The 19,896-nt window shown below is 36.0% G+C and overlaps 1 protein-coding gene across 1 annotated transcript; it reads left to right on the forward strand.

Annotated features, from left to right (window-relative positions):
• The first annotated feature begins 18,196 nt into the window (after positions 1 to 18,196).
• LOC112643811 (peptidyl-prolyl cis-trans isomerase A-like) lies at positions 18,197 to 18,669 on the forward strand. Its single transcript, XM_049111135.1, is given in 2 exon segments — positions 18,197 to 18,242; positions 18,245 to 18,669. Coding segments are annotated over 2 exon segments (471 nt in total).
• Positions 18,670 to 19,896: the final 1,227 nt, after the last annotated feature.

The raw sequence follows: 19,896 nt of genomic DNA on the forward strand, positions 1-19,896 counted from the left end.
AGACATAACACAAATGGTTTGTTTTGATATCCTGGCTGTCGACATCTTTAAAATACAGACTCTGGAATGAAAAAGTTCCTAGTTCTTTTTCACAACTGCCATGTAAGTGTTCTGTTTTAGAACTATTATTCTCTATAATGTTCTAAATCATTATGATTTCTACAGATTTTCACCTAGAGACCAGTCTGTGTAGTTAAAGGTCATGTTGATTTCCATGTATCATCATTATGCATAGAATATTTGTTTGTAAGTTGTTGAACATAACAGAAGCAGGAAAAATTGCAATATTGACAATGGGAGATTCATGAAAGCTCTGAAGTTCAGGTCTGGTTTTGCAAACAATGTAACCTCAAATCCTACATAGGAGATACTTGGTGGGCTCAAAATGACCAAGTCATTCCCTAGTTGGACATTTTGTGCTTGACAAACTGTTATGTTTCTTTTAGAGCTTTAGAAATAATGCAACATTTTAGAAGGATGAATTTATCTCCCTCAGTGTCTGAGTTTGCCAGAATTAAGCAATAGGTAGGACTGGACCCCACAGATAGTTAATGATGATTAAAGAGTGACATGTGTGTGTGAGAGAGTTTAGAAGGTATAAAGTCAATATAAGCACCACAGCCAAACCCTAGAAGTTGTTTTCATCATTTTTCATGAGTGTCATTAAGCAGGTTAGAAATTTTTCTGAGTAAACAGTCTAATCTCATTGATGTACTGAGGCACTATGATGGGCCTAGCAACAGGTGTAGTAATTTGAGATTTAAAAATAAGAAGAATAAACATGCCAGTGGATCCATAAAGCTGTCTGAAATCTTTTTAAAGCATGTGGAGGAAATGAATAAAAAATATAATACAACAAACATGGACCCCAGTCTTCTATGACCTATAACATCCTCAAAAAAGATTTGGTTACCAAAAATCTCTAGGTTATGAGATAATGTTAACATTAACATACAAACAAACATGTACCTACCCATATCTTCAATGTGGGTTTTAAGTCCATTATCAAAATATTAAAGAATCATTTCTTTTATTATGATAAACTGATGTGTCTTTCTCCAGTAGAGGCTAAACCAGAGAAAATAATTTTAAGCTGTAGCAGAGAAGGAATTTAAGTTAGAATTTAAGTGTATTTTTTAAACTATTTCATTTTTGGATTTGTTTGTTGAACAAATATTTCTTGAACATTAGCTGTATACTCTGCATTCTGAAAGGTCCTGGGGGATAAGGTGTTGAACAAAATAGAGGACATGGCTCTCTGGAACTTACATTCTAGTAGGAGAGAAAAAGAAGAAATAAGCACACATATTGATGAGCAAGAGTACTTCAGATACACAGTACGGGCATCTGAAGTAATATTGACAATCATCTTCCTCGGTTTATCGCTGTTTTTCCCTGGACTACTTTCAATTCTAATTTGTTGGCTAGATAAAACTGCTCCTAAAACTGTAGGTAGGAGAGAAAAGAGATAATGTAAAAATTAAAATGTCATTAATCTGGCTTTAAGAGCAAAAGGAAATGGATACTTGGCTGAAGATTAAGTAAGAAAACAGTGGAGAAATCTTCAACAGTTACAGATTTAGCCAGCAGTTATGCCTGGACTAGGACTGTAAACAATTTGTACTTTTAAGTTCTCCAAATTCTGTCATATTCATTAATCATATTTTACAATTAAAGCATTGCCAAATTCATGCCCTTGAAAGTTTTTCTAAGCCTTTCCCCCCTTTCTGTTCTCATTTCATAATTATTTAAATTTTATTTTTGCCCTTTTTGAAGTTTCTATTTAATATTTCTTTTCCCCTTTTAGTTTAATTTGAACCATTGTTCAAGTTAGCAAAAACATATTTTTGCCAGATTATTTAACCCATTTCTTTCTTTCTTTCTTTCTTTCTTTCTTTCTTTCTTTCTTTCTTTCTTTCTTTCTTTCTTTCTTTCTTTTTCTTTCTTTCTTTCTTTCTTTCTTTCTTTCTTTCTTTCTTTCTTTCTTTCTTCTTTTAATTTAAGAGAGAGAGAGAGAGCACGAGAGACAGAGCAGAGAAACAGAGCAAGCTGGATGGTGGGTAGAAGGAGGGGACAGAGGGAGAGGGAGAAGCAGGCTCCCCTTTGAGCAGAGAGCCTGATGTGGGGCTTAATCCCAGGACCCTGGGATCATGACCTGAGCCGAAGGCAGATGCTTAACCAACTGACCTACCCAGGTGCCCCAACTCATTTCTTGATCAAGAATGCTTATCAAACATTTTCATGTATATTTTTTATTGCATTTTAGAGCTATATGTTAGGGTAGAACTCTAGCAAATTGTTGACACGCTACTACAAAGGATCAGGAACTTAGTAGACTGTACTTTGTAGGCTGTTTCCAACTGAGTGATTTATTTTACTCATAACATAACTAACAAACTCATTTGGGATACATAGAAAGGTTGTTTTGAAAATAAGCTCAATGAGCCTTAGGAAACAAGAGTAAACATGGAATGCTTTGTTTTGTCAATTATTAACTATAAGACCTATCTTCAATTTTGTCTCTATTTCTCATATTCTTTGCTTTTTGTTTTCATGTTTATTATCTGTCTGGTCCCACAAGAATGTCAATGTCTTGAGGCAGAAAATCTCTCTTATTCAATGATGTTTATCTAGCGTCTACGACCAGAGAGTGCCAGAGTGGGCACTCAACAAGTATTATCTTATAATTTCACTAACTTTACCAATTGGTTTACTAACAAAACACACTGACAATTTATTTTGGAACTGAAGTAGAAGTAAGAATGGTAAAGTTAAACACTCTCAGTAACTTTCATAAAGTTTAAATATATAGCCATACTGATTCTACCACAGAAATTAACTACCACAAACACACCATGAATGAGTGAAGAAAACCACCCAATGCTTTTCTTCATACCTCTTTTTTGGTTCCATTCTTCCAGTTACCCTTTGCCCATATTCCCCAGCTCCATACCTTCCCACACATTCCTCCAGTAGGTTTGCAACTTCACTGTCAGGCAGAAATGTTGAAAGTGCCCTTTGATTTCAACAATGGCATTAGGATCCACTCAGATTCCCTTTTCTCACCTAACTCATGGAGTACCAACCTTGCTTCAGGTCCAAAAAGTTCATGAGCATCTTGTAGATTTATTATAATTTAGGGCTAAAAAAACCTCAGAAATAAGAAAACATAATTCCTGACAGTTTGAGAGAAATTAGACAATTGTAATGCAATATTTCTAGCAAATAAGGAAAACATGTGGCAATGGAATTGAAACATTATTATTTCATAGAAGAAAGAAAAATAGAAAAGAAAATTAAAAACAAATGTTCGATATGATAGAATCTAAGATTATAGAAATTAATCATATAGACTCTTATAACTTATTAATTTAATTTTATCATGTATGATAAAAATCATAATATGACAGAGAAAATGACCATTTCTTGAGACTCTCTTTAAAGAGTTAATGGAGGGATCCCTGGGTGGCGCAGCTGTTTGGCGCCTGCCTTTGGCCCAGGGCGCGATCCTGGAGACCCAGGATCGAATCCCACGTCGGGCTCCCGGTGCATGGAGCCTGCTTCTCCCTCTGCCTATGTCTCTGCCTCTCTCTCTCTTTCTGTGTGACTATCATAAATAAATAAAAATTAAAAAAAAATGTCTTAAATAGTTAATGGAAAATCTTAATGCCAATCTTGAGATAATTAGGTGCATAATTATATTAAACATTGCATATCTTGATAAAACCTTTTTAAAGAAATCTCGTTTGTTTAGAAAATATAAAACTAAGCTAAAATGTGGACACTCTAGAATCAGTCATAATATGAACAAATAAAAGAAAAAAATACCTCATGCATAAGAAAAGATGCTCAAACTCAGTCATAATAAGATAAATGCAGATAAAATTATACAGATATATAAATATATATCACATACTATAACAGTGATATGTATATATTTAGGTTATATATTTAACCTATCCAATTTATAGAGATCAACAAATTAGAGGACATAGTTGACCAGACTTGTTGATGTATAAATTATCAAGATCTAACCATCAAAATTACAAATACACATATTCCTTGGACTAACAATTCAAGTTCTAGAAGCTCATCCTACATATATACTTGTACATCTGGGATATGATAACACATACAAGGCTATCAATTGTAGCATTTCACATAATTTAACATAGTAGCAAAAGATTAGAAATAATCTAAATATTCAAAACAGAATTCATGAAATATAGAATATTTCCCTCCAATGGAATTCTATGTAGCCATAAAAATAATGAGGAACATCTCTATATACAGTGTGTATACATATATAAATCCTCTCAGCTATATTAAGAAGAAAATGCAAAGGACAGAATACTTTATATGAGGTGCTATTATTCATTCAGAGAAGGAAGAAAATACTGTATGAGTGGATTTGCACCCAAGACCTTGGGAAAGTACAGGCAAGAAGGAGACAGTATTGACTGTTGATGGGGGAAGGAAATGGAGGAGGATTGAGAACTGAGTGGTTGGGGTATAAGTGAAGGAAGAAGATGTTACTTTTATCTTCTTCACCTTTTGAATTTTGATTCATGGGTATATGTTAGCATTTTAAAAAATAAACATATAGATATTAAAAATAAAGTTAATTTTACTAGCCACATAGTAAACCTTTGGTATACACTTACAACTTAACACACAAATTGTCATTTAAAACACAGACCTTAAGACAGTAAGTTACAGAAGCACTACTAATCTTAACTTTGGCATTTCCTCAAACTCTGAAAAAGTGCCTTCCAGCCTCTGTGCTTGACTTTAGAGATGTTTACCTGATTGTCCTCAGGATTTGATAATGTAAAACAATGAAATTTGCGTAACTATAAACAGAGAAAATGCTCCTTCGTATTCCAAATTATTCCTGGAATTTGGCTCTTGCCACAATTATACTCCGATCAAGTGGAAAATTTCTGATTCACAGTCAGAGGTCTCCCTCATCAAGAGCTAACAGTGGCTGTTAAGCATATTCCTTTCTACATTGAAAATGGTCAACTAAGGGTATCCAAAAGTTTCAGCTGTGTCGGGGTGTGTCAGACATTTAACCTGCTCCTAATCACAACTGTGCAGTCAGATCAGTTTTCTCCGTCTGTACAATTCTATACCCCCATACCAAAGGTGCATGCATACTTTAGAGAGAAGCATGGGACTTAGTATCATGGGAGTGAGTCTAGTAGTAGGGCAACGAGTAGACAGTAGAGAAAATGGATGGGTGGTATAGTACATGGTTTTCTCTAAAGCCTAGAAGATCAGGGTGGATGAAAAATATGTTCTTCCACTAATGCTGTATTTCTTCTGCGTCAACTGTCTATTTAGATCTGAAGAGTCATATTTATGTAACAGAGACAAAATCTGATGACATAGGATATCGTTGTAACCTGATGTTAGAATTGTTGACACTTGAGATGAAACGCTGGAGCTTTTATTTAAATAGAATTGTCACCATATTTGAATTTAACCAATAAAGTTATGGTTGAGGTGCAAATGCTATCTATGTGGTTAAAACTTTAGGGTGTTTGCCAGAAGTTTTCTTCTAAACTTTGATGATGATCTTGTCTGGAAGAAATAAGACAAGCTCTGAGAGAACTAAGAGTGAAGGTTACAATATCAAGTGAGGTGGGGAGAGAATGAAAGATCAGGACAGTTAAAAAATAACAAGATCTTTTTTATAAGCAATGTGCTTGGAGGAAAAATCTAGTACTTGGTAACCTGAATGACTCAAATATTGCCTCAGCTCTTTACCTTACTATGTTTGGATCACGTAGACAGATGATATATCCTTAAGTTTTTGCATAGAAGTATTTAAGTGATGGTTCATTTTCCATCCATTGAATTAGAAATATTCTTCTTTTATTTACATCTTCAGATTTTAGGAAAGCTGTGGGGACAGACCACTTCACTTTTCTATCTTTCCTCTGGTGAAAATTCTACTTCCAGAAACAGAGTATTCGATTGCTAAATACAAAGCTGGCCTATTGCCTTGGAAATGATTCACAGAACATGGTGGTGGAAAAGGAGGAAGTGATGTTGGTACCACTTAAGAGGACATGCAAATACAATGGTTTAGGTCATGTCTTAGCAGATATCCTTGTGGAGTTCAAAAGTCCAATCTTTAATATTTGCTTTACTTACTCTTCCTAGTGTCTCTTAAAGAACATGAGGCATTTACGGATTCTATTTCTGGACGTAAAATTGGAATTTCCAACCAGAAAATACAAAAGGTCACAAATAAAATTTGAGAGTTTCAATTGGCTTCTAGAAACTTTGTCAATGAATCCTGTTGGGAGGCAAATTTGATACTAGAATTAAGATATTGTATGTTTTTTATAGAGAAAGATGGAGAATCATTGAGTTGAAAGGAACTTTTGAAATCTAGTTCAAAACATTTTGTAAATGAGGAAAAAAAGTGCAGAAAGGCTAAATAATGTCACCGTAAAAGTTCAAAGATTTAGCTTAAATCCTTTGTTTTGTACCATTGAATAATGGTTTGCAACTTTTTTTTTAGATACAATGGTGTAATTTAGATGTCTTTGAAGACAGATAACAAATTTCTGATAATCCCCATAGATGGTTTTTAAGTCTCACTCTTTTAGAATTTCTCTGATTCTCAATGGATTTACTGTTTTCAACAAAGTATGCATCCAGAAGCCTACCTAAATCGTATTGCTTCTCTGGCCTTCAAAATCAAGAACCCTCCTCCTCCATATCCTGTTTGTCCATTGTGATCTTAAGCTGACGTTGTAGATGCACCTGGGCTGCAAATATATGCTTCTGAAGCTGGTTTGGAAAAGGAGCCAAATGTGTAACCATGTCAGATAGACATTTCTTCCTTTTACCTTTTAGGTCACATCTGGTTTCTGAATCATGGAGGAGAATGAAAACTAACCATCTAAGGCCGTGTTAAGTCAATAGAAAGAAAAACATATTAAAAAGTAGCTGGAGCTGTGGTGGACACAGAAGTCAGAGGCTAAGGAATACCTATGAAGGGATGGTCAGAGGGAGTTAAATATTTCACATATGACTTCCTTTGACCTCAAGAATCTAGATCTGACTGGAGATTCCAACTATATCCTGGCCTTTAAGCCTTCAATAATGAGAAACACTTAATTTTTTTTCCCATATTTGGTGCATCTTTATTGAATACCACAGGCACAGATATCACTATTTTAGTTGGACCATAACAGTGCCCCAAATTCCTTCTTCATAAGTATACAGCTCATCATTGATCCTTGGGATTTGTTTATATGTTTTCTTCTCTGTTACTGATCTATTTATTTTCAAATGTGAAAATTCATGTTATGGTGCGAAGAGTTTGAGTCTCAAGTCAGAAAATCAGAAGATTCAAGTATATATAGGAAAAAATGAGAAATACTATGGGAATGTGGAGGTTTGAAATAATATTTTGGTTTTTCCTTCCCATGGCATTCAATGTCCTTCAACCCCCTCTTCAAACTCCCTGCATCCCGATTATACACTCACATGTTTATAAATGTGCAAGCATATTACATGCTGAACAGTAGTGAGAGATGGTCTTTTTCTCTAGTATGGAACTTTAAAAATATGCAGAGAAGTGTTTTTTGCTCTCCCCAAAACTCACATGGAATAATCAGGTTAATTCTTTCTTTTTCCTTTTCTTCACTTTCTTTTCTTTCTTTCTTTCTTTCTTTCTTTCTTTCTTTCTTTCTTTCTTTCTTTTTTTTTTTTTTTTTTTTGGCATCAACTACATTCTGAGGATTATTACACCCAAGACTTTTTTGAGCAAGGAGTAGAGATTGTCACATTGTGGCCGGTTGATCCTGAAACCCTAGCTTGAATCAGAGATTGGAATTTGCATCAAGGGCAGCTTTCTGTGTAATGGCCAGCAGCCTACGAGATGGTCTGATATGGGATTTTTTTCTAGAAGCTATATTCATGCCAGAAATCAAAGGAGATTTTTCCTTCCTGGTGAGTCTTTTCTAATCAGATTTGTTATCTCCTGGTGAGTATGAGTATAGTATATGCAAAAATCCTCACAGAGAGCAGAATTGTACTCAAAGACAAAGAATGTCATCAGGGGCTAGCAATAGGTTGGCACCCTAAATGGAGTGAAGTAGCTTTAGCAAGTGATACAGAGAGTTGACTCCTGACACCAGCATTCCCTCAATAGGATACTATCTTCAGTGCTGTTCCAGGGCACCAGGAAGCCAAGGTTTTTGTTAAGATTTCTTGGACTTCCTTTCTTGTTTATTCCTGCAGCAAATAGTGTGGCTTCCGTCATGTTGAGAGTATCTCTTTTTCCTTAACAACCTGAAAAGACCCAGCACAGTATTAAAAATCAGACTGCTTTAATGCTAAATGTAGGTATGCTCAGACTTTCCTCTGAGCTATGACAGGACAAGGTATTTTTTAGCTTCACATGACAAGGGCTAACGACAGTACTCATTTTGACTCATCTTTTGAACATTACCAACACTGCAACCCCAGATTACAACCTTATTTTACCACAAGATCAAGCACTATGAATAAGAATTGCAGAGGCGAGGACTGAAGAAGCCACAGATATGGTTCTGGCTTGTGATGTCCTAGATTTCCCTTAAGCATATTAACTATTGCAAGATAAAGGTCAGCAGAATTAAAGAGATGAACCACAAAATTACTGGATTTCAGCTTTCATTGTGGAAGACTGAAGCAGTGGGAAAAAATAGAAGTATATGTCCATTATCATTTTGATAGTGGATTTTGTGTTTCACTTTTTTTTTTCCTAAAGAGCGTAATAGATCTTCCGAACTGCCAATATTCACAACATTCACTCTGTGCTTTCCTTATCATATAACTAATAACATACTGTCAGTTGATTGTATAATGGTTTTATTATTTCTAGAAATTATGTGAGGAAAGGAACTATGTCGTTGTTGTTTCATACATACCTAGTACCTAGCACAAAATTTATGGGATCCAGGGCAAAATTGAAATGTGGGATCCCTTGCTCAAACATTACTAAGAAATTCAAGACAATGCTAGCACAACATTAAAACAAGCACTGGACCTTCCTGGCCATGAAGCCCTGCTGGGACATGCAGGCATTCAGTATGTGCTGACTGAGTGACTTAGCAAATGGGTTTTTGCGATGAATAAATCTTTTATTCTGAACACTAGAAATGAAATACAAGAGAGTTTAGAGCTGTAACACCAATTGTTTCTCCAATAATCGATTTCAAATTTTCCTATTTTTAGTCCTACTTCTTGCCTAATGGTCCAGAATACTGAAATCTGGGTAGCTGTAAGAAAATAGATTAAATTTTGTGCTATCTTTCATTTCATTCTTGTTCATGTACAAGCTCGATAATTTTGACAATTCTCTTTTTTAGTCACTATATTCTAATTGCTTTGGATACATCAAGGTTAAAGCCTGAAAAACCCTCATTAATATATAAGGAGCTATAAATTCATATTAAGAATAGATTATGCATACACTGCCTTAGTAATACTAAAATAACAGAGTTGAAGAAAGTGCAGTTTCTTGCAAAACTAGTATGCCCTATATCTGGGAAGTCTCAAACCACTGATAAAGACCAGACTACTTTAGAAAGAATAATAACTTGAAGCTGAAATTTACTCAGTACATCACAAATCAATGACAAATAAGTTTCTCCACTCAGTCCCTGACAAAGTATTTTTTTTTTCAATTGAAGAAACAGACTTGATTTTTTCCAGAAATGCCCTGATTTTGGAACTGTCAGAGGAAATTTTTTTTGAAATAAATATATCTATCTGTAGTAATATGCTAAATCAGTTCATGCAGAATAATGGGTTTTTAAAAATAAGGTTCATTTTTGTTCCCTTACAGTTAAAAAAAAGTAATTTAATAATAAATCATGACGGGTTGCCTAAGGCAAATCCTATAATTTTTTTTTTTCCCAGAATCAAGTTTCTTATTACATATTGGCCTCATGAGACTTTGGATCCATTCCAAACTGTATCCATGCTACCCCTTTTCATCTTTAAACGGACTGGTTCCTATTTTTCTTCCTCTGTATTTCTTTAAAATGTATCATGAAAGTGGAAACTACATGGGTTATTCTTGCTCTTAATTGTATAACGGAAAGAGAAGAGTCCTTGAAAAAGGACAAACTTGTATTTGAATCTGTTTTGCTGATTTCCTCCTGTGTTGCCTTGGAAAGTTCTTTAATCTTTCCAAATCTCAGTTTTACCTTCTGTAATATGGAGATGATGCTTCCCTTACAATATTTGTTATAAGGATTCATGACAATACAGGTAAATTGAATGAGACATAAGTATTTGAAATATGAATTATGATGATGATCATTAATTCTCATAGCTAATTTTTTTCTTATAAAGTTTTTTCCTCTCACAACCAAAAGAATACATGCTCATCATATACTTAGAAGCCTCAAAAAGGGGAAAAACAAATTATCCACTATACTAAGAGGCTAACAATTTGACAGATTCATATCATGAATCATTTTTTTGTATGAATTTTTTACTTTAGCTAGTTAAGATCATACTTAATATATCTCTAATTTTTTGCTTCTTATATCATAAAAGTATTCCCATATCATTAAAATCTTTTGTTAAATGCCAGTTCATTTGTTTCTATGTAGTTCATTATATAAATGTCTCCCCTCCTTTTTTTGACTAAACTATCCAACCACCTTCATTTCAACAATTAAAAGGCCAAAAACACCTAAAAAATGATCTTAAGTAAATAAAAAAGATTTATTTATTCACTTGAGAAAGGGGTGGGAGGGTGTGGAATCTCAAGTAGACTCCATGCTGAGTATGGAGTCCAACAAAGTGTCATTCTGATATCATGACCTCAGCCAAAATCAAAAGCTGGACACTTAATTGTGTCACCCAGGCATCCCCCTAAATGATTATCTTTTAAATGTTGTGGTAATTTGGAAGAATGGACAGATTTTGGCCTTATACTCTCAGGTACAGACTCCTCTATTCCAAGGGCAGCTGTTCTTCAGTGACTTGACCTCAAAGCAGCTTCTTGGAACCAATGATAATAAAGTTGGCCCAGCCCACTATTCACACTTCCACACTAGGGAAAAAACCCTAACCATTTAAGCAAGAAAGTGAGTGTTTCTGAAATGACACATCATTATTACCATGTTGACAGAAATAAAAAGGTAACAGAAACTTATAAAGAGATGCTCTCAAACATTCAGCCTTTTGACCTCTTGAGACGTAAGACTTTAAATCAGAACAGCAAATGTAAGACTTTAAATCAGAAGAGCAAATGATAAAGAGAGAAAAAAAAAGTGGCTAGAGTAGCATTGTGGCCCAGCTCATGGTAGATGGTGAGCAACTTTCCATTCATTCAAGTCCAGCAGGAGGCATTGGGTCACAGAAACATTGACAAGACACAGGAATGGACTAAAAGTATAAAAGTACTAACCCTTTGGTAGTTTGCAAATTGAGAGTTAAGTATATTGGAAAGTGATACGATCATATATGTTGTTTGATGCCACTAGTTAACTTCTCATGCTTTAATGTGTGTCAGTGAAAAACAAAAGGATGAGAAATTTGTATGGCGGGAATATATGCCCAAGCTAACTGACTTTTTTTTTTAATTAAGATTTTATTTATTTATTCATGAGTTACACACAGAGAGAGGCAGAGACATAGGCAGAGGGAGAAGCAGGCTTCCCGTGGGGAGCCCAATACAGGACTTGATCCCAGGACCCCAGGATCATGACCTGAGCCGAAGGCAGATGTTCAACTGCTGAGCCACCCAGGCATCCCTAGCTAACTGACCTTTAAGATTAACTTGTATTGGTAGCAAAATAATGGACATCATAAGAAGTAAGTATAAGATGTAAAATAGTATTTTGAAATGAATCATAAAAATTAAGACCAGTGGTTTACAAACAATATTAAAAATCCTTGTCTTCTCCTTTGTGAAGTGCATTTTTTAAAGATGAGCCATAAATATGAGGGAGGAAATGAAGCAACATTTGCGTAAAGAGAAAATTGACCTTACAAACAAGTCTGAAAAGACAAATAAAGCAGTTAACTTTGTATATAAAAGTGATTCTTTTTGAATGTATCATAGTAGTGGGTTCTAATTTAATTTCAGAGGACTTGAAGAGAGGCAGGTCTTCCAGGACAGGTAACATATCCTGCAGGTAAATCCAGAAAGCAGGTAAAACTTTCTGGAAGAGATCTGGAAAGTTCTGAGTCCCATTAATTACTCAGAGTCTCAGTGTTGATACAAAAATGCAAACATTTGCTGGGACATTGGTGACTGGCTCTGGAGATCTTTACGGAGAGTGTGGCTTAATGAGTTACTCCTACCCATTGACTCTGTGCCCTGCCTCAGGGTTTCTTTCTATGGCCTTCCTCTTCCTCGCCATAGAATGCCAGGTGCGTTGTCTCTACTTTCCTCAACCTGTGACTTTGTGAGCTCTATAGCACCTGAAATTGGCCCTTCCTGGCTTCTTTTATTTTTAATTCCTCTTATTTCTGCCACTTTCAAAATCAATCAGATTTATGGTAATAAAGTGGCTTAAAGAGACCAAAAATATCATCATTGATTCCTCTAAAGATGATGATTAATAGTTTTCACCAAAATTGGGAAAGGTTGGTTGCATAGAATGAAAAGAGACTGTATGAAAGCAGCAAGCCCAATGCCTAGCACAAGTAGGTAGACTACATGTATGTGATTATTTACTTTCCTTAGAATCAAAATCAAGTGTGTAGGTAAAAAAAACCTGAATGGAAGACAAAGCTGAAATGGTTATTATTCCCTGTTTCATATCATTTGGCCTTGTATTTAAGTTGACTGTGTTTTAATGGTAACTATTGATTAAAAAAAAAAAAGAAATCTCTCCAACACAAAGCAATAGATACACAACACATTAACTAGGCTAATCTTTAGGGGTTTTGTGTGTGTAAGTAGTTGTGACATTAATTTTATTTTGATTATCATTGCCCAGGTTATGTTGTATTAATAATGACATCAACAAAATAAAAGTTCATAGTGATTTATTAGTAGATTGAAAACAATATCTGTATTGGAAAGGAATTAATGGAAAATTTAATGATAGTCTAATAGGTAAGTCAATGACATAACTGGGAGTAAAGCTGTACTTTAAAGCCTATGACTACATGACCAACAGGAGAGCAGTGCAATCGATAAAGAGAACCAACTTAGATAACTCAAATTACTAAATGTTTTTTTCCTTTCATAATCAAAATATCATGCCTGCTTCAACACTGTGCCTGAATGAAAATTAAATCTGATCTAGTAAAGCAGCAACTAATTCACACCCAATTCCAAATCCAAGAATTAAACCTAATTACTGTCAAATAAAAAGATTATAGCACACAGGACATTACTGATCATTTGGTCCAGCCCTCTAGGTTTTTGGTTGACAAAACTGAAAAGTAGTTTGTACCTTGAAAATGATTTCTAAATTTACCGTGTCAAGTATTAGGTACTTCAACTTTTGAGGAACTTATCATACAGCTTTGCATAGCCACATACTCTACTTACTACACATTTCTACACTCTCCTTAGCATTTCCTTTTATTATATACTTATATGCTAGAGGACTTTGAAACTTGATAAAGATGAAGGGCAGCAGTATAATTAAATGAGCAATGTGGGAGACCTCTGAGGGCTAAGCCATAGAAAGGAAATCTACTTATTTATTGCTCCATGGAGTTCATTCTCATAGATTTACTGGGTATCTTACCATGAAGTGGCCCCAAATCACTACCATTAAAAAGTCAGGATATAATCTGTGGTTGACCTTTTATGAAGATAATGATAGATAAAACAATGTGGTCTTGAATTTTTTGCTAGTTAAACTAGTCATAATTTGTAAACTTAAACCCACTCAACTTGACTTTATTGTTTCAGGCAAAAAGGTTTGCATGTTTTACTTTGGAGAATTGCTTTTATTTTTTCCCCTGTTTGTGTTCAGAAGTGAACCTACTAATGCTCAATGAGAGTCAGCTTCCCAAGGGAGAATTAAAGAGCTTTTTAAATGGATGAACAGAAAATTCGTTTCTCTACATGCAAGGAATATTTCTTGTCTGTTGAATAGAAGTAACTTTACTTTCCACTGTTTGTTGAATTTTTTTCTTCTTTTTTGAATTGTGAGGGAATACCCAGAGCAGATCATTGCTGGGCAGGGCACAGGCCTTTCAAATAGAATGCAGTGGAAGGTTCTTAAAAGTATAAATTGTCTACCTGGAGATAGAAGCTGCCTATGGATTTCCCCTGATGCAATTTTTCATCCTGATTTGTTCATTCCTTCACAGGGAAAACAGCTACAGGGCGTCTTGAGGGCGAGGAAGTGATAAGGGAACTCCGCCTTAAACAAAACCAACTCCAATCTGAAGTGCGTCTGTGAAAGCTGGGAGGTTCTTGTTAGAAGTTTATAAACTTTGTAACTCGCCAATGTTCAAATCTCGTTTCAGTTTTCCCACAGTGATTAACAATGACACTTTTAAATAAAAAGGGCCTTTGTGTTTGTCTTCAAAGGCTGCTATCCCTACCTGGACCTGAGGTGGTGGTGTTGGTAGGCCGGATGGTTTCCTGCCACAGCCTGCATCTGAGAAAGAAACCCTGAAGGGCCTTGAATTTGACAATCAGAGCAACAGAAAGGAAGCAGTGAGGCTAGAGGTTGCCGGTGGAACTGAGGAGTGATCCTGCCACTGAGAGGTTTCTAAGCAGAAGTGTACTATTTTTCTTTCTTTCTTTCTTTCTTTCTTTCTTTCTTTCTTTCTTTCTTTCTTTCTTTCTTTCTTTCTCTTTCTTTCTTTCTTTCTTTCTTTCTTTCTTTCTTCTTTCTTTTTTCTTTCTTTCTTTCTTTCTTTCTTTCTTTCTTTCTTTCTTTCTTTCTTCTTCTTTCTTTCTTTCTTTCTTTCTTTCTTTCTTTCTTTCCTTTTTTCTTCTTTCTTTCTTCCTTCCTTCCTTCTTCTCTTTCTTTCTTTTTTTAAGATTTTATTTATTTAGAGAGAAAACATGAGCAGGGGAGGGGCAGAAGGAGAAGGCAGGGTAGCAGGCTCCCCACTAAGCAGGGAGCCCGACATGGGGCTCCATCCCAGGACCTTGAGATCATGACCCGTGCAGAAGGCAGAGTCTCAACTGACTGTGCCACCCAGGGGCCCTCTACTATTTTCTATTATTTCTATTTCTTTTTTTTAAAAAAAGATTTTATTTATTAATTCATGAGAGACACAGGCAGAGACACAGGCAGAGGTAGAAGCAGGCTCCATGCAGGGAGCCCGATGCGGTACTCGATCCCAGGACTCCGGGATCACGCCTTGAGCCACAAGCAGATGCTCAACCACTGTGCCATCCAGGTGCCCCCTATTATTTCTGTTTCTATGATATGTATGCTAGATAAATTAATACAAAGCAATTGAGGCACCTGGGAGAGAACAGAAATGTTAAGAGAAGGTGGGATGTCAGGAAATCTGAGTTCAGATCCAGTTTATATCATTTACTGGATTAAAGTATTTTGCTTTTCTAAGCATCAGCTTCTTTTTCTATAATGTAAGATTTTTTTTTCTCTGTGAAATTAAAGAGAAAGGATCTACTTGATACCTGGCACCGATGCAGCGATCAATAAAATATCCATTTATTCAGAGTTAACAAGTTCTTAAAATTGCTCAGTAACAATAGGCATCTGTAAAGAATGAGGAAGAAAAGAGATAAAGTTTGCTTTCAAATGTGTGTTTGAGTGAATTACTGAGCAGTGCAACTCTGGTTTTTAGATGCTTATAAGTTTTCTTTTGAGTTACCACTGTGGTGAGGGTATAAGTAAGTACATTAACTTAACGAATGTAGGAAAGTACTTTTGTGGGCTGATATGTCTAAAATATACCACACCCTTATTCTAGAATTGGTCAGGGTGAATGCTGTTCTGTTGCCTTTCCCAAATGCATTTCTGAGCCTAGCAGTTTGTTGAAAGAGACACGAACAGTGAAAGCGTCGTGCTCATTCCTCCCAATGTGATTTGATTTGTTTTGTCTATCAAGATTTTAATGACTTAAATAAAGGGGTCTCCACCACTTCCCTTGGGGTGGGGGCATATCAATTGGATAGCATAAAAGCTTACGGAATGGAGAAATTGCTTTGGAGATATCACAGATAAAAGTATCCATTGCACTTATCTTTTGCATAGTGACTTTGATAAAGAAAGATTCTTTGTGACTCAGGTCACACCAAATGAAGTGGCTCCTTAGCTACCCGGCCACTGGAGCAGCATGGGAGGAAAATGAGTGGAGGCTGCAGGTGTGGTCTTAGGCATCCTCTGTTACCTGTGCTTTAATCCAGCGTGACTGTGGAAATGGTCAGATCCCTATCACACTTGAACCTCTGAGTCTCTCACTGAGTATTGAGTATATATTATATAATTTATATATATTATATATATATAATGAGTATAATACATACTCATTACTCAATATAGTATATAATGAGTATAATGAGTATATAATAAATATATAATAAATACATCCAGGGTTGGCTTCTTTCTGAATATTGACTCTAAAAGTAGCAGAGTCAAACAACAATGAAAAACAGAACTAAACATTGACTAATTCAAATATCCTGTTTTCCAAAAACAGTGCTATGCATTTAGATGTTTTTTGAGGGGACTCAGTGTTTTGCTCTAACAGTGATTCCTTATGTTGCTACAAATAAAGCTATAAAATATGAGTTAAATAAAAAGCTCAATGACTATAGTTTGTATTCTTTGCCACGCCGGCGTTTCTCATCTGTAGGTCTTGTTACCGCAGAAGGCAGCATGGGGAAGTGATTGACAGCATGTGTTCTAGAAGCCTGGGCCCTGGTCACAGCTCAGCCCTTTCCCAGTTGTGTGACTCTGGTCAAGGTGCTTAACCTCTCTGTGCCTCAGTTTCCTAATTAAAACAAAAACAAAAACAAGGAAAACAAAAGCACCTGTAAAGCAGGGTTAATCTGAGGATTAAATGAATTAGCATTTGGTGCTTAGAACTGGGCCTGGATCTTAATAAATGCTGGGTACACTTGTGTTTACCTAGGAATATCTATCTCTTTGGCTAGACTCTAAGGGACAAAGAGAGATGTTTTATCACCATTTTATTCTCAGCATCTACCATAATGGCTGATGCACAATAAAAAGAGCTGCCAAAAAAATAGGCTCATCAAACTGAACATAAGTGATAAAATTTGTTAGAATAACAAAAAAAACCCTGTAAATTTTAGTCAATAATGTGTCAATATCAGTTCACTCGTGTAACAAATGTACCACACTAATGCAAGATGTTGACAATAGGGAAATCTCTGTGCCTGGAGGAGGTAGAGGGTGGGTATATTTAACTCTTCTGCTCGATTTTTCCGTTAATCTAAAATGGTACTTAAAAAGTAAAGTCAATTAATTACACAGAAAATAAGTAAAATAAGGAGTTACTAATGAGATTCAGTCTAATTAGCTAATGAGATTCAGTCCTCCACGGTCAGATTGCAAAATGACTGAATTAAGATAAACTGAATTAAAGGATTTAGGAAAACCTTACACTGAAGAGTGTCTTGTCAGAACACCAAGGCTCCATCTAAAAGTGTGATTGTGGGATCTCTGGGTGGCGCCACGGCTTGGCGCCTGCCTTTGGCCCAGGGCGTGATCCTGGAGACCCGGGATCGAGTCCCACGTCGGGCTCCCGGTGCATGGAGCCTGCTTCTCCCTCTGCCTGTGTCTCTGCCTCTCTCTCTCTCTGTGACTATCATAAGTAAATAAAAATTTTTTAAAAAATTCAAAAAATAAATAAATAAATAAGAGTGTGATTGCTTACTCTCCCCAACTGCAAACAAATAAGAGCTCACTTAGGAACAGTGAAAGACCTAATTGGCTGCAGAGATGGCCCATAGAAATATTGACAACAATATACGCTACAGTTTACATTTTGCATTAAGTTGCTTTGCTTGTTCATAAGTCTAGTCCTAAAATAGTAATTATACTGTTTTCAGAACATTGAAGCTACATCTAATAATTAACAACAAAAAATCTCCAGAATGCTCAAAACCCAGTAAACGCCAGACTGATTAAACACTGGCACCCTAAGGAACAGGTATCTAATAAATACCTGGGAAAGGAGTAAAATTAAACAAGGGGACTATGGCCTTGCACACACTACCACCCTGGAGTTGCCTGCGCTGCCCAGCATGGTCAACCCCACCTTATTCTTGGACATTCTCCTAGACTGGTAGCCCTCAAAGTCTCCTTTGAACTGTTTGCAGACAAAATTCCAAGGACAGAAGAGAATGTTTATGCCCTGAGCTCTGGGGAGAAAGGACTTGGTTATAAAGGCAGTATTCCAGGATTTCTGCGCCAGGGTGGTGACTTCATGAGCCGTAATGGCACTGGGGGTGAGTCCACCTATGGGGAGAAGTTTGATGATGAAAATATCATCCTGAAGCAGAGAGGACCTGGCATGTTGTCTATGGCTAATGCTGGACCTGACACAAATGGTTCCCTGTGTTTCCTCTGCACTGCCAACACTGAGTGGTTGGATGGCAAGCATGTGGTTTCTGGCAAGGAGAAAGAGGGCAGGAGTATTGTGGAAGCCGTGGAGCCCTTTGGGTCCAGGAAAGGCAAGGCCAGCAAGATCACCATTGCTGACTGTGGACAAATCTAAGAAATTTGACTTGTGTTTTAAATCTTAGCTACCAGACCATTCTCTCTGTAGCTCAGGAGAGCAGATCTTCACCCCCATCTGTCCAAAATATCCTGTCATCTTTGAACTGTTGCTGCAATTCTATGGGCTCCGTATTTTCCTGCTTCCCTCCAAGTCTAGCCAGATTGCAGAGTTAAGTTTATGATTATGAAATGAAAAATAAACAACAACAAATAAAATAAAAATAAACAAGGGGACTATATAAGGAATGCTTTTTCCTCAGTGGAATAGGGTCACATGCAGAATTACTTTATATAAATCACGATCACACCCTCAAATTTTCTCCCAGAGGTTTTTGATCTAACAAAATTACAAATATACAGCTTCATTATATATGAGACATGGACTATTTATAAATATATAAAAACAATCACAGAAAGGTTATTGGAAAGAAGATTAAGTATACATATAATCTGGGGTACAAATTTAATTTTGTGATTAACCCATGTAGAAGTTGCATTCTATTCAACGTTCCCTAATTTTTAAGTAGAGAAAACCAGAACCTCTTAGTTTCTCCTTCAGCAGCATTTTCTCAGAATTGAGGTACTGAGGTGTATACTTTTTTTAAGGGAAAAAATAATGTTTAATTTAAAATAATTTAATAACCTTTTTATTTGTATGCAGATGAAAAGAAATGTTCAGAAAGATACTTAGGGGACTGTTTGCATCATGCTATTTGAAGAAATATATCAAACCTGTAGGCATCTGTGTCCTCAGGAGATCTTGATTTTGATGAGAAAACAAAGGCAATAAAAGATAATAAGCAACATAAAGTACCTTCTAAGTGTCTAGCACTGCTCTAAACATATGGGGATACATCAGAGAACCAAATGGATTATAAACCCTGCCTTGACACAGTTCACCTTTCCTCAAGGAGGCAAGCTAAACTGCATGGCTCAGTTTTGTCCTTCAGGTATAATGTGATATGAGGAGGAAATACTGGATAGAAAGTGTGTTGTGTTTTTGTAAAGGAGCTATCTTTAAAAGAAAGAAAGAAAAAAAAGGAGTAATCTCTTATATCAAAAGGAAGGCTAGTCAAGCAGAGATAGAATGGGATGGGATGGGAGAATGTGTTGGTGGCGTCCTGAATTTGCATACTGATTTGTCTGTTGTCTGCTTGTGAGCGGTAGAGCCATCCTGAGCCATAACTTCTTTATCTGTACAATGGACCATTATCATGACAACATG

Source organism: Canis lupus, chromosome 1, assembly GCF_003254725.2.
Source record: "Canis lupus dingo isolate Sandy chromosome 1, ASM325472v2, whole genome shotgun sequence".
In the NCBI taxonomy this organism is placed as follows: Eukaryota; Metazoa; Chordata; class Mammalia; order Carnivora; family Canidae; genus Canis; species Canis lupus.